The 13,160-nt window shown below is 37.9% G+C and overlaps 1 protein-coding gene across 1 annotated transcript in view; it reads left to right on the forward strand.

Annotated features, from left to right (window-relative positions):
• LOC115601582 (lipase member H-like) overlaps positions 1 to 3,698 on the forward strand; it is a 21,340-nt gene extending 17,642 nt beyond the window's left edge. Inside the window, exon 10 of the mRNA XM_030471795.1 lies at positions 2,891 to 3,698. Within this exon, the coding sequence (XP_030327655.1) occupies positions 2,891 to 2,978 (88 nt within the window). The 3' untranslated portion in view covers positions 2,979 to 3,698. The remainder of the gene's footprint in view (positions 1 to 2,890) is intronic.
• Positions 3,699 to 13,160: the final 9,462 nt, after the last annotated feature.

Below are 13,160 nucleotides of genomic sequence, written 5' to 3' on the forward strand. Positions count from 1 at the left end.
GAGAAATAACATTTATGGCTTTCTGATTTGGTATATGATAATAGTTTAGTAGGAATTGGGTATGATCCTTTGTAAACATTATGAAACCTTGTTAAATTAATCTACTATTGTGTATTTACTAGAAAAGAGGGGAAGATGGGTGGGAGAGACTTAGGAAGAAACAGAACACTATGTAATCAAAATAGTATCCCAGAATGAATAGGCATTAACATGTTGAAGACCATAAGTCTCAAGCTCTCAGGTGAACTGGCATGATTTTCTTGAAAAGCATGTGGTGATGAGAGATGATAAAAGCTCTAAATCATATTGCAATTTTTTTTCCCAACCCAATGGTGTTAAATCAGAAGATACATTTCATTTCAGCATTCAGGACTTTTTCAGATAATGACCTAGCAAATAAGGAAGATCTTCAGTCAACAGCCCTGATGGTTTTTGAGTTTCTATTCCTGTTACTCTGACTCTTGTTAGTTTTAAAGTAAGATGCACTTGATTTGCTTTAAAGTAGAAACCACTGAAGTCCTTCGTACAGAGCTTGCACAGATGCCGGTCAGATAAGCACATTAGGTACTTTTAGATGGTGATGGAAAATAGTGTTTTGAATCAGCTTGTGAAGATAATTTAAATGCAGATGTTACAACACTATTGGTTCATATAATTACATAATTGCTCATTGTAATTATAACTACCTATATTTACCTTATTTCATTACAGGTAATTACAACAGTTACTTGAATACAGGATAATCACCTAGAAACTGCATTTAAAATATTTAAATTATCCACATAACAAAGTAGTAGGTAAATCCAAGGGACTGGTGCAGGGATAAAAGACAATAGGAGTCTCAGGCTCCTCAGATCTAGGTTAATTGCAGACAGTGGGAGTTTGAGGAATATCACTGACCAATTGTCTACTGGGCTGGTCCATTATTCACACAGTGCGTGTGTGAATGTGGGAGTGCTAAAAGGTACATATAATTTTCAGACTCTTCTTCTGGTCCCTGGGATAAATCATTCCTGCTTGCCTATAAAGCCAGAAAGTTTTCCTAACTTCTGCATGTCCAGGTGTCAGTTGTCCCAAAAAGCTTTTGAACCTGTCAGTCACTTAACACTCAATTGATGGAGAAAGTGAAGGTCTCAACGGTACTTTGTCCAGCCACCTCTAGGTTTCTTTAACCAAAACAAAAACAGGAGTAATAAAAAAGATGACCTTATTAATACCTCTACTGAACAAGAGAGTGTGGCATGCCCTTGCTTTTTAGTAGACAGCAGATAAACCACATGGGCTGAGGGCCTGTGAAAGCCTCACATAACGCAAACTATTTGTGTTTTGCTCCTTGTCAGTGAACTGAAGAACATGATCCTCGTTCAGGGCTACTGTCCCATAAGGTATTCCTGGTACTAAGTAATCACAAGCTTAGATGGATTGCACTTCAAATGCAATACAGTGTGTCGGAAACCATGTTTTTCTTTCTAGTATTCATCACTATGGTTTGTCTAAGTACTGTGTCACCTGTGGTTAGATAAAGCCCTTCCCAGGTGATGACTGCTGTTGGAGAACTGGCTACATTAACACATTGTGCTGCTGTGTTGCAAATACTCTTGCAAATGTGCTAACATACAGCATCATATTGTTACGTGAGATATTGAAAGTCAACTCAAGAAATCGACGCATATAATAATCCTACGTTCTTATAGCTGGAAATTTGACCTGTGAATTTTTTCACAGTCTTTTACAAGGACTTTTAAAATGTTAGCAGTTTCTGTGCTTTTTGTCTTTTTTTCTTCCTGTACAAAAATAATATAATAGTAAACCATTGAATTAAAATCAAAACAAATTGTGGATGAAGGACTAGATGAAATTCTATGCTTTGCTTTTTAGTCATAAAATCTAGTCTTAGCTTTGTAGGGACCTTATAAAGTTTCAAATTCATATATAGAAATCCGACAGTCCTTTCACATAGACAGGTAGAGCCTTGACTTGTTGGAAATCTCACACTAATGGGCAACAACAGAAATGTCTGGCAGGATGTTCTTTCTCAGGCTTTGTCCTTTAGCTGTTTCACTGTACACTACATCCCAGTCCGAGGCGTATTATGTTCTATAACCTTATTGTGTGTTCAGAGCAATATAGATGACAATTTTAAGTAAGTATCATAGATAGTACAGTGTTAGATGTGCCGTCAGAGGGTACACTAGTCATTAGCCTGGTCAAACCAGCTCTCACCATCTATAGTAGCATATGAAGGGCAGAGCTGTGACCTGCTTCTGCCCTAAAAGGCAGAGCATCTATGTTGACCTCAAAAAGTAAGGTTCTGTGTGTGTGACTTCATCTGTATGTGCTCACGTAGTATTATGCAGTTCTGAGTTTTCTAGGTGTTTAGATGGCAAATTATTCTTTTGCATGGAACTTTCTTACGTGTGCTGTCATTGCAGCTGAGTGAGTTATATGATGTGGTTTTCTACTTTCCGCTGTGAAATGAAAGCAGAGAAACTTTCATACCTAGGGAACTCAAAATAAATTAATCAGGTCCAGTGTTAACACGAATTGGGCTGTCCTTGGACCATTGTTCTGAAGAATTAATTCGAATGCAGATTAATAGCTTTAATGGATGAAATATTGCATCTTCATATTTCAGACTACTGTGATACACTTCGTACTCATGCCACCTTGCACCATGCAGCTAATGTCCTGGTGGTTGTTCAGTCTGGCAAAACTACTCTAGAGATATGTAAAATAGGGTGTAAACTTAGACAAGAAGACATTTCTTCTTGTCCTGAGTACTGTTTCTGAGAGCTGACAAATACTGGAGATTTAATATTTCAAATACTGAAATATTTTCATATTAATGTTAACTTCTGTTGTGTACATTTTTTTTTTCTACTTTTTGTAGGCTGCAGCTGTGCAGATATGATTTTGTACTGATGGAGAACACTGAACTGACCTTCAAACCTATCCCTTGCCCAGAGAAGGCTACATGAAGAGAGCTTCTACTAACCTGATTTCTCTTGCAGCAGTGACATTTTGATTCTTCCTCAGGATAAAGACTGTAGTGAGAAAGGAAATGAGATAAGCTAGATTTATTTTCAGGATCCACCTGGTGTAATATGCATTACTTGCTTTGAACACCTTAGGGTAAAATGAATTTAAAAATTCAGGAATCTATGTATTTGGGAAATTTGAATAAAGTAAAGATATCATGGTGGAGAATGTGCAGTGGTCTATTCATTATTATTTGTTAGCAGTGAAGCTAACATATGAATTATCCATATGATCCTGGCACATTATTTGTCATTCATACATATATTTAATTATTTATTATTTGTAATGGCTTTTATATGGAAACATAATTATCTGTCTACAAAGTGAATTTAATATACTGTACATGTGATCTACAGATCTAATACACAACAGTTTTGCTGTGCTGTGCTGGTTGGGTAAATGAATTCACATTTTCTCATTATATAATGTCTGTCTCAGAACTGGAACAATAAGATTTGTGAGCACATATGTAATTTTTCTATTTAAATTAATTATATGATCTTTATGCGTATCGTAGATGAATATCATTGCAACCATTCAGATTTTTTTGTATCAAAGCTATGGACAGGACAGTGATGTTTCAGATATGAAGTAATTCTAAAAGTCTATTCTGAAAAGATTAACTTAAAGATTAAATAAATGCATTTTCATTCAATTTCCATTTGGGCCTTCTGGAATTATAGCTGCTGCTCAGGTTGAGAGTGATGACAGCTTTCACCTATTGGAATGTGAACAAGAATAAGCCCTACCTACCTACATAAAGATATCCTCCTCCAGTTAAAAAAAAAAAAAAGGTTTTCAATGCCATTTTGCCTTTCTTGATGCTACTGATTGAAGAACAGATGCGTGTATTTCTCATCTTACGTGTTTAACCTGGATTTCTTGTGTAAATGCATCCTGTGCATGCTTTTTCCTTTCTTTCCTATGCTGCTGCCATCCCTGCTCTTGACAGCAATCCTTGGTTGAACCTATTAACAAATTTTGTCTGAATGTCAATGGAGCGGGATGTCCAAAACCTATGAAATTTAAATTTTATTGGAAGTCAACAGCTGTGTTAGAAGGAAGATGGAAGATGATAGTGTCCTAAGGAAGGGAAAGCAAGTTACAACTTCCTCTTTTTGTTGCAAGAAGCAGCTCCACCATGCTGGTCAGTATGTGCAAAGCTTTGAACCAGCCATTGAACATACTTTTATATCTCTAGATGCAGCAAAAAAGATACAGAACTGCAGGTAGACTTGCTCATGGACTGACTGCTTTTTAAAGAAATTATTTATAGAAATAATGATTACATTACCATAGGTTTTCTCTGGTTATCATTTTATTATATGGTTCTTTGTTCCTTTCCTCTGAGGGAGTCATTAAGAGAAACACAGGTAAGGACATTTTTGTCTGCTTACATGCATGTGTATGGAAGGGTGGGTTTTATTTCTCTTTTTTTTTTTTTTCTTTTTTATTCTTTTAAACTGCTGATTTTCTGCTTGTTTTCTTTCTGCAGATTTTTGTCAAGCCTTGATCTCATCAGCCCTAGTTTCCTCTTTACAGGTCTCTGAGCCTCCTTTCTTTCATCACCTTGCTTCCAAATACCTGTTTGTTCTATCACTTTAAAAAAAGTGTAGAGACCTGAGAGTAAATTTTAAGTGTCTTGAACTAGAATCTTTCAATGGATGACATAGATGTTCAGGCAGAGAAATATATGAGATGGCCTCTTAAGTTTCCTTTTAATGCCGCTTTCTAAAACTTCTCTGCAGTTTTGTATTTTTATATGTTTGGTTTTTCTTTTTATTTTTGTTTTATGTCACCTCTTATATTCTCGGGGTTTTTTTTTTTTCACTGATTTTATGGCCTACTGCAAAGAACTAAAATACAGAGGTATAAGTATGATTTTTGACTGTAAACTTTTATTTTACTCGAGATATTCATTTACCAGTTAATATCTGGAAAAATTAATGAGATTTTATTAGCTCTAAATTGGCAGCATAAAGGGTTCATATGGCTCTTTCCAGTAATGGAACTGAGTGCTTGTCTATTACCACAGCTATTATTGATGTAGCTGTCAAACAAGGTTTTTTTCCCCCTGTTTTGTGGATTGTTTACCCACATGAGCTTGATTTTCAACAGCTTACTCTATTTAAAGAGAGAGACACATTAAAGTCCACCCATTTGCTGGGGTTGGCGTTTTCACTATGAACTATATCCTTTGCCATTTACTTACTCCCAAAATTAGGATAAAACGTTGGCAATGCAGCACTAATATATACTTCTAGGCAGTAATCATAACTCATATACAATGGCCTACTAGCCTCCTCCATCCTTTATCTATCACACAAATATACTGGCAAAATGGTGGCTACACAAACAGTTGTGATACATTGAGTTGTGACATAGAGCATAAGACACAAGCAAGAAAATGTGCAGAATTGAGGACTGAATTTTTCTGTTACAAATGCATGGAATAAATGTGAGGTAAGGTGGTGTTGAAAAGATATAAGGTGGCATACAGACGTGGCTGACAGTGTTGCACAGTGGCACAGTATAAAGGTAATGATAATATTTTCACACATTTTAAATATTAAAAGGGTAAGACAGGAATAGTGATTTGTTGCCTTGATTTGGGTAAACTTTGGGTAAAAAGGAAAGAAGCAGCAGGGTTGATAAGGATGTTACAATGAACAACATGAGATGGAAAGAAACTTCTTTCCCCCCCCCCCCCATTTTAGTTGGTAATTTTCATAAGAGGGACTGTCCCAGGCAGTGCATTTCCAGCACATAATTGCACTTCTCAAGTGGCTAAGCATTTGGACTGTAGCCTTGTGTCTCGCAGCACCAAGAAGAATGTGCTGTAATTGTTCAGAAATGCAGTGCTTTTTATGGCTCACTGCCACATGCTACTTCATACTAATTTTATCAGCTCCTTCAAGCTCAGCAGAGGTTGCCACAGTGAGGCAGAAAATGAAAATCTTCCAGGGAGTTCCCTGTTTTGAAGCAAGTGGTGATGGTGGTTTCAGTGGAGTGCACTTCTGCATCAGAGCTGAAGAGAGGTTGGACTCATTGCAGTGCTGTTTTGCATTCTCTGTCAAGAGTGCTAAATATCCACTAACATTCTTCATTTTACTACAAAAAGTTGTATGTGTGTTTTCACTGGGAAAATTCAGAATGAGCTGAAAGCCCCAAATCGATTTCCATTGAGAAAATCTAAAATGGAGAAGTAGGTCATTTCAGACTACTTTGACTTGGAACAAAATATTTGCTTTATACAACTACCCCAAATGTTCCAATTTTCTCTTGGTTTAAAATTTGGCAATAAGCACTGGCCTGCTGGGTGGCCTAGTGTCAGTATTGTGCTTTGATTTAATCACCTGTAAAATTGTCCAGTCAAGAAACACTTCCCAATTTGTAATGATAAATTTTGTTAACTTTATTGTAGAAGTTTGCTTGTATCTATTATGTTTAACCATAAGGAACAATCTCTATACACGTGAAGAAAGATATATCCCATGAGTAAATGTAGACTCTGTAATTAACCAGTATATTGTAGTAATACTGAAGGGATCTCGTTAGTATATACTTGTAGTGATGAACTCTTTAAGTTATTTCTATCAAATGCAACAAGCTTGGGAGAGGTAATGCAATATTTATATTTAGCATTTAGTCCCAGGGAGATGAAATTGTTAAGTGACAGGTTTATAAGACTAATATAAGATGGGTTTTTTTGTGTTTGTGTTAGACCTGGTTAGCATTTGATAAATTCATCTTTTAATTATACTATTTCAAATGAAATGACAATGAGGTTATGTTAAGAAACCCATTAAGCGGCAGTAGTCCTTGGAGTAAGCAGTAGCTTACTGAGATGAAAACCAATGTATAATCCAGATGTTTGCTACATCACTCTCTTAATTCACAATAGTTTGAAGTAGTCTAAATTAAAGATATGTAGAACAAGACTATTTGCTAATTTAATTTGGGATGGCTTTATTGATTTCAGTGATGCTATATACAGTTAAGCCTGTAGTTTATGATCTCTGTCTCAAATAAGGATAGACTTCACATTGGGATCACTTATTTGTATAAGGTGAAGTGCAGATATATGTTGGTGGAATTAATGGCTACACTTATATGCAGCTAAGTGGAAAGCAATTTAGTAATGAGATGCTGAAAGGAGATTGGGTATCTTTTTAGGAAAAAGAAAGTCCTGTAAAAACATCTGCTCTTCTTATGTGGATTTTGTAAATAGACTTACAGGTTACTTCTAAAGGAGTATTTCAGGGTAATTAATAATCATATGAGACATTAATGTCTGGATGGTAAGCAATGGACCAATACAACATAGCTGGTATGAGTGTGGAAGGAAGGGTTCAGACATGGGAACCTAAAGAGGTATTAAATCAAGATTTAGGCTAAATCCAGAGTCTGCATTTGACAGCTGCCACTGACAGCACTCAGTGGGTACCTGAAGTTATTTTTGCACTTTGAAGTTTCCAAGATTTCTGCTGAGCGTATCAGGATGTGAGTACCAGTCTTAGTGCTGAACAGTTTGACATGGTCTTCTAGCTAATCAATAGCTCAAGTCTAAGCATGCCTTCACCTCCCTCTTCAGTCTGATGGGCATGCCTGGTGCACATCTAATGCTTTGAACTGAGCTCCCTATAAAAAAAGTTGAGACAGAACCTGCCTTCTGTTAAAAAATCATAAGGAAGATGTTATGCTATTGCTGCCTCGCAGACCCAGTTCATGGTTAAGATACTCTGTTGGGGTACAAGTTACTCATCCATGGCATAAAGAAGATTTAGGTCTACATCTATGGATTCCCAAGGGACTGGTAGTGCCACCATGCTCTAAGCCATCCTGGACTGGGCCACTTTTCTTCCTCCTTTTGAAGGTGTGCTGGCATGCAAATGTGACTAAGATTGACTCGGATAGAGAAAGCATAGGTGAGCCCAGCAAAGGGAGTACTCAATAGGAGAGGGACTCTTGGGTTAAAGGCTTCAGGGGCTGCTAAGGAATTATTTACGTTAAATGGTCAGTATAAAAAGGGCTGACTCTTAAAGTCAGTTCTGAATTCCAACTGAACTGTCTGTCCTTTCTCACAAGGTGAAGAAGCGGCCTGTGTGCCTACTGACACAGAGCTCTGGATTTACCGCGGCTGTCAAAGAAGCTCTGCACTGTGACATCAAAATCCGGTTTTTCAGCCCTTGCATCCATCTGTGCACTGCAGGAGTGTAGGAGAGAAACACTGATCACCAGCTTTATGACCTATAAAGTAATGTGGTAGCTTTTAGACAAGCGCAGCTCTTAGGTCCCTGACCTTCTGTGACTTCAGTGCAGCTGGAGACAATGGTTGTAGACATCAAGTGGCAATGCCTAGGAGGAGAGGATTGGTAACCTTAACTGTTGATGTGAGACTTGATTGCACATCATATGCTCTAGCTCTAGTACTCAGACAAGTACCATTCTGGTCCCACTGACTGACTTTCCAGTACTTATCAGAGTGTATTAGGTGTGTTCTGGGAAAGCATCTTTCAATTTAATTTCGTTTGAAAGCAACCTACTCTCTGCATGCTCTGAGACTGCTCTACAATGCGAACTAGGATGTGGCGAGTCAGGATAGTCCTGATTCAGTCTAAAAGGCTTATGCAGATATTGTCAATATGCTGTGGATAAAGGTATCCGTACAATGGGTGTATCCAAAAAATGGGAAGATGACACCTGTTGAAAAAGTGGAAGCGTGATACCTGTGGCCATTAATTTTATGCCATATCTCAGAACACCAGACATCCACTTGCTTGACTGTTTGAATAATGGGGAGGTGGTGATTTTTATCATGTTTATCAGCTTCATGCAGTTTACACATTAATCATATAGTGTATTTAACCTTCTCATACTTATGTTTCTTATATTGTTCTGAGTAAAAGTGTAAGGAAAGGGCATAATGGTCCTGCAAAAACATCGTACAGAGAAACACAGGATAAACTATAAATAGAGATGAAAAAAATGTGTTAAGGTTTTAGAAGAAATGAAAAAGTTGTCAGAAGAGGGCAGCCTTTTCACATAAACTATATACCGACAATAAACCAGAAAACATCTGAAATTTTTCCTTTCGCTACAGTTAAGCATGCCAGTGTAGGGTTAACCTTGTTAAGGAAACTGCAACATGCACAGAATTTGATCACAACAAGAATGCTTCTCTTTTGTGCTACTCTCAAAAGACAGAGGCCTGGCTTTGTAGTAGTAGTCTTCTCCTGTTGTGTTCAGGCTATGGAGTTGGAAATGATTGTAAGATGAGTCAACAAAGGAAATGTGATCATCATGTATGTTTGTTTGGTTTTAGTTAAAGGCAAATGAACTTTGAATACTTTGTTATTAAGGGAAAAATACACTTGCTTAAATATATTGCAGAGAGATAAGCCAATATTTAGACTAAGAACTAACAAAGCATTAGCAAATTAAATGAATGATGCTTTATTAATGTATTCTTAATCATACCAATCTGTCTCAGTATTTATTCAAATACAATATGTAGTCATGAAGACTGTTTCAAATAGCGAAATTTATACCATAAGCAATTGGCAGACTACACTGGTTTTATAAAGAACTTGTTTCAGTCCGAGGATTACAGCTACAACTAGCCTGCAACTGTTCCAGTGAATATATCATAGAATCATAGAGTTATAGAATGGCTTGGGTTGGAAAGGACCTTAAGATCATCTAGTTCAAACCCCTGCCATGGGCAGGGACGCCTCACACTAGACCACGTCGCCCAAGGCTCTGTCTAACCTGGCCTTGAACACTGCCAAGGATGGAGCATTTACCACTTCAGTGAAAAAACAGAAAACTTAACATTTGAATTAACATCATTTGTGAGCTGATAGAAGAGATTATGAAGGTATGAATCCACTGATTCCTGAGTGGAAGGAGTAGCCTTGTGGCTGTGTCTTTTTGTGAGTAATTTAGCCTGGAGTAGGTCAGAGTAACAAAGCAGGAACTCCCAAACTGTCTAGGTAAGGCTGTATGAGAATCACCACCAGTGTAAGTAGGCATACTTCATAAAAATTTAACACAAACATGATAGTTCCATGTGTTATATATCAGTATCTATTGGAACTTTTCCACATAGGACCTTTCCTCAAATCTTAAATTACAATGTCCAGGATCTCATCAAAGTTTATTAACTCAGCCACTGTTGCCAAGTGACTTCAAGACTAGAGGCATCCCATGGCCAGCAGCTCAGAGCAGGAGCAGAGGATGCTCTTATCTCATCTACTTGTAGGTACTCAATCCACGGTCTGTGGGAAGAGTAAAATGTAAAAGACAGAGGACAAAGAGGAAGACTATAGTCAACTCTGTAGCTATACTTTAAATCAGCAGAGTTCTTTGAACATACAGAGATTTACACCAGTAAAAAGTAATCCAAGTTCCGAACACTGTATGCAGAAAATTTATCTGTTGTGTTCTAAGAATGGGACCCCAACTTGCTAGCTATGCGAGACAAGGCAATTGTAACACATTCTGCCTGTTAAAATAGGAGCGGCAAGAGAAGGGAAAAGGGAGGAAAGGTGTGGAGGAGTTAGTGCTTCTAACTCAGGTTGTTATTTCCTCTTAGTTGATATGTCTGTGCATTCCTGCAAGATGTAAGATAGCACAGCCACTTCTTTGACAAATCTTAGTGAATTAGATTTTGCAGCATTTTAACAAAATTAGGAGAATTAGGCTGCAGTGATTTTTTTTTTTTTTTCGTTTTTAAGAACTGGCAGGCAATAGCCCTTGCACAGGGTGGTATTAGTTTTTTTTCCTGTGTTTGAGAAGAATATATTGCACTTCCCACAGAAATAATTTCTTAGAATACACTTTTAAGTTGAACAAACTTGGAGTCTAATCGAACCAGCTTGATGTTAAAACTTTCTACCTTAGAATGTTTTCTTTGTCAATTAAGAGGAAAGCTTCATGACTCAAAGTAGATTCTTGTGGCTGCCTGATAAGCAAGAGGAAGCAGCAACTGATTTCTAAGAATGAATTAAAAAACCTTAGGTAGCCAAAACAAAGCAATGTATGATATCAAATCAAGGCTGGTTTGGCTTTCTCAGCATTTCTAAACAAATTCAGATGTTTGCCAAGCCAATGTGAGGGACCCCAAACCTCTCACTTGTAAAAATATATATCAGAAATATCTCCAGTGAAGGAAATTATAATCATAGTATCATAGAATCATAGAATAGTTAGGATTGGAAAGGACCTTAAGATCATCTAGTTCCAACCTTAGACTTACATTGTTGGAAAGGCAGTGGAAATGAAGGAGGTGAAATCAGAGGAATCATCAACCTTATTTATTGATGTATTGATGTATTGAATATTTATTGGTGTAATTCTGTAACTCCAAGTCTATTTTAGTATGTGTCAAATGTCAAAAAAGTCCCCAGATTTCCTTAAGGTTTGCAAATCTGAGTGGAAATTTGGGTCTAGGTACTTGGCTGAGTAAGAACTCGACTTTTTCAGCTAATGAAGTTTTTAGACTTTGATTCAGTAAAGCACTTAAACTCAAGGTGATTTAAGTGATTGGTTAAGATGAAAATGAAGTAAGCATTTAGAAAGGAGCTTACCTAATTACAGTCTCAAGTAGTTAGGGATTTTTTGTTCAAAGATCAAAGATTTTCTTAGCGCTCAAAACTATCATAAAATATTTAGTTTGTGTATAATATGCATATATGACCATCATAAAATATTTAGTTTGTGTATAATATGCAATTTGTTTGCAATTCCTTTGTTCCAATTAAGAAACAAATGCATAGCACAAGGAAGGAGCAAAGGGTGTCTAAAGGCTCTACCAATCTTTTTCCTCCCATCCATCTACTCCATGCTCCTTAATGCTTTTGGTCTGTGGTTTCCACCTTTCAGGCAAGTTGAAGGGGAAAGCAGAGAGTCAACCATAGCATAGCACACTGCTCAACATGAGGTGTGTGCATTGTCAGGTATCTGATGCCAAGACATGCCCCTATTCCTATAAAATATAGCAAGACATCTTCACTGTGGATGAAGAGCAGATGGAGCTTTAGCTTTTCAGTTCTTATTCAAAACAATTTTTTCACTTTAAAGGATTTGATTTCCAGCTGATTTCCCTTAAAGGAACAGAGGGCTGTATGAAAGGTGTCAGGAACTGTGCTTACGGTTTGAAGGTGTTGTGGTATATGTAATGCATATTATCCTATTTTAAGATAGCTGAATTTTGGATATTTTCCAATGTTTTGACTAGCAAAAACACGTGGATCCTGGTAAGTTCACGTTAATGAAGAGACACATACAAACTGGAAATTTTCCAGAAACAGTATGACTCTGCCTGTCTGTTAAGCTCTGTCTCCTTCTTAGCCTGGTTGAATTGAAGGTAGTAGATTTGTACGCTTGTCTGTGTATAAGCATGTGTGGTGGGTTAACCCTGGCTGGACCACAGGTGCCCACCAAAGCTGGTCTATCATCCCCCTCCTCAGCTGTACAGAGGAGAGAAAATACAACAAAAGGCTCATGGGTTGAGATAAGGACAGAGAGAGATCACTCACCAACTACCATCATGGGCAAAACAGACTCGACTTGGGGAAATTAGTTTAATTTATTATCAATCAAATCAGAGTAGGATGATGAGAAATAAAAAACAGATCTTAAAAACACCTTCCCTCACCCCTCCCTTCTTCTCAGGCTCAATTTTACTTCCGATTTTCCCTACCTCCTCTCCTCCAGCATTGCAGGGGTGTGGGGAATGGAGGTTGTGGTCAGTCCATCACCTGTTGTCTCTGCTGTTCCATCCTCCTCAGGGAGGAGGACTCATGCTCTTCTGCTCCAGCGTGGAGCAGAAGCAGCACACAGTCCCACAGCAGACAGTCCTCCATGAAATGCTCTAATGTGAGTCCTTCCCACAGGCTGCAGTTCTTCATGAACTGCTCCAGCCTGGGTCCCTTCCATGGGGTGCATCCTTCAGGAACAGGCTGAGGTGCTACCACCGTCGCCGATGGGCTCGGCCTTGGCCAGCAGTAAGTCCGTCTTGGAGCTGGCTGGCATTGGCTCTGTTGGGCATGGGGGAAGCTTCTAGCCCAGAAGCCACCCCTGTAGCCTCACTGCTACCAAAACCTTGCCACACAAAC

The sequence above is a fragment of the Strigops habroptila genome, chromosome 2, assembly GCF_004027225.2.
Source record: "Strigops habroptila isolate Jane chromosome 2, bStrHab1.2.pri, whole genome shotgun sequence".
Lineage (NCBI taxonomy): Eukaryota > Metazoa > Chordata > Aves > Psittaciformes > Psittacidae > Strigops > Strigops habroptila.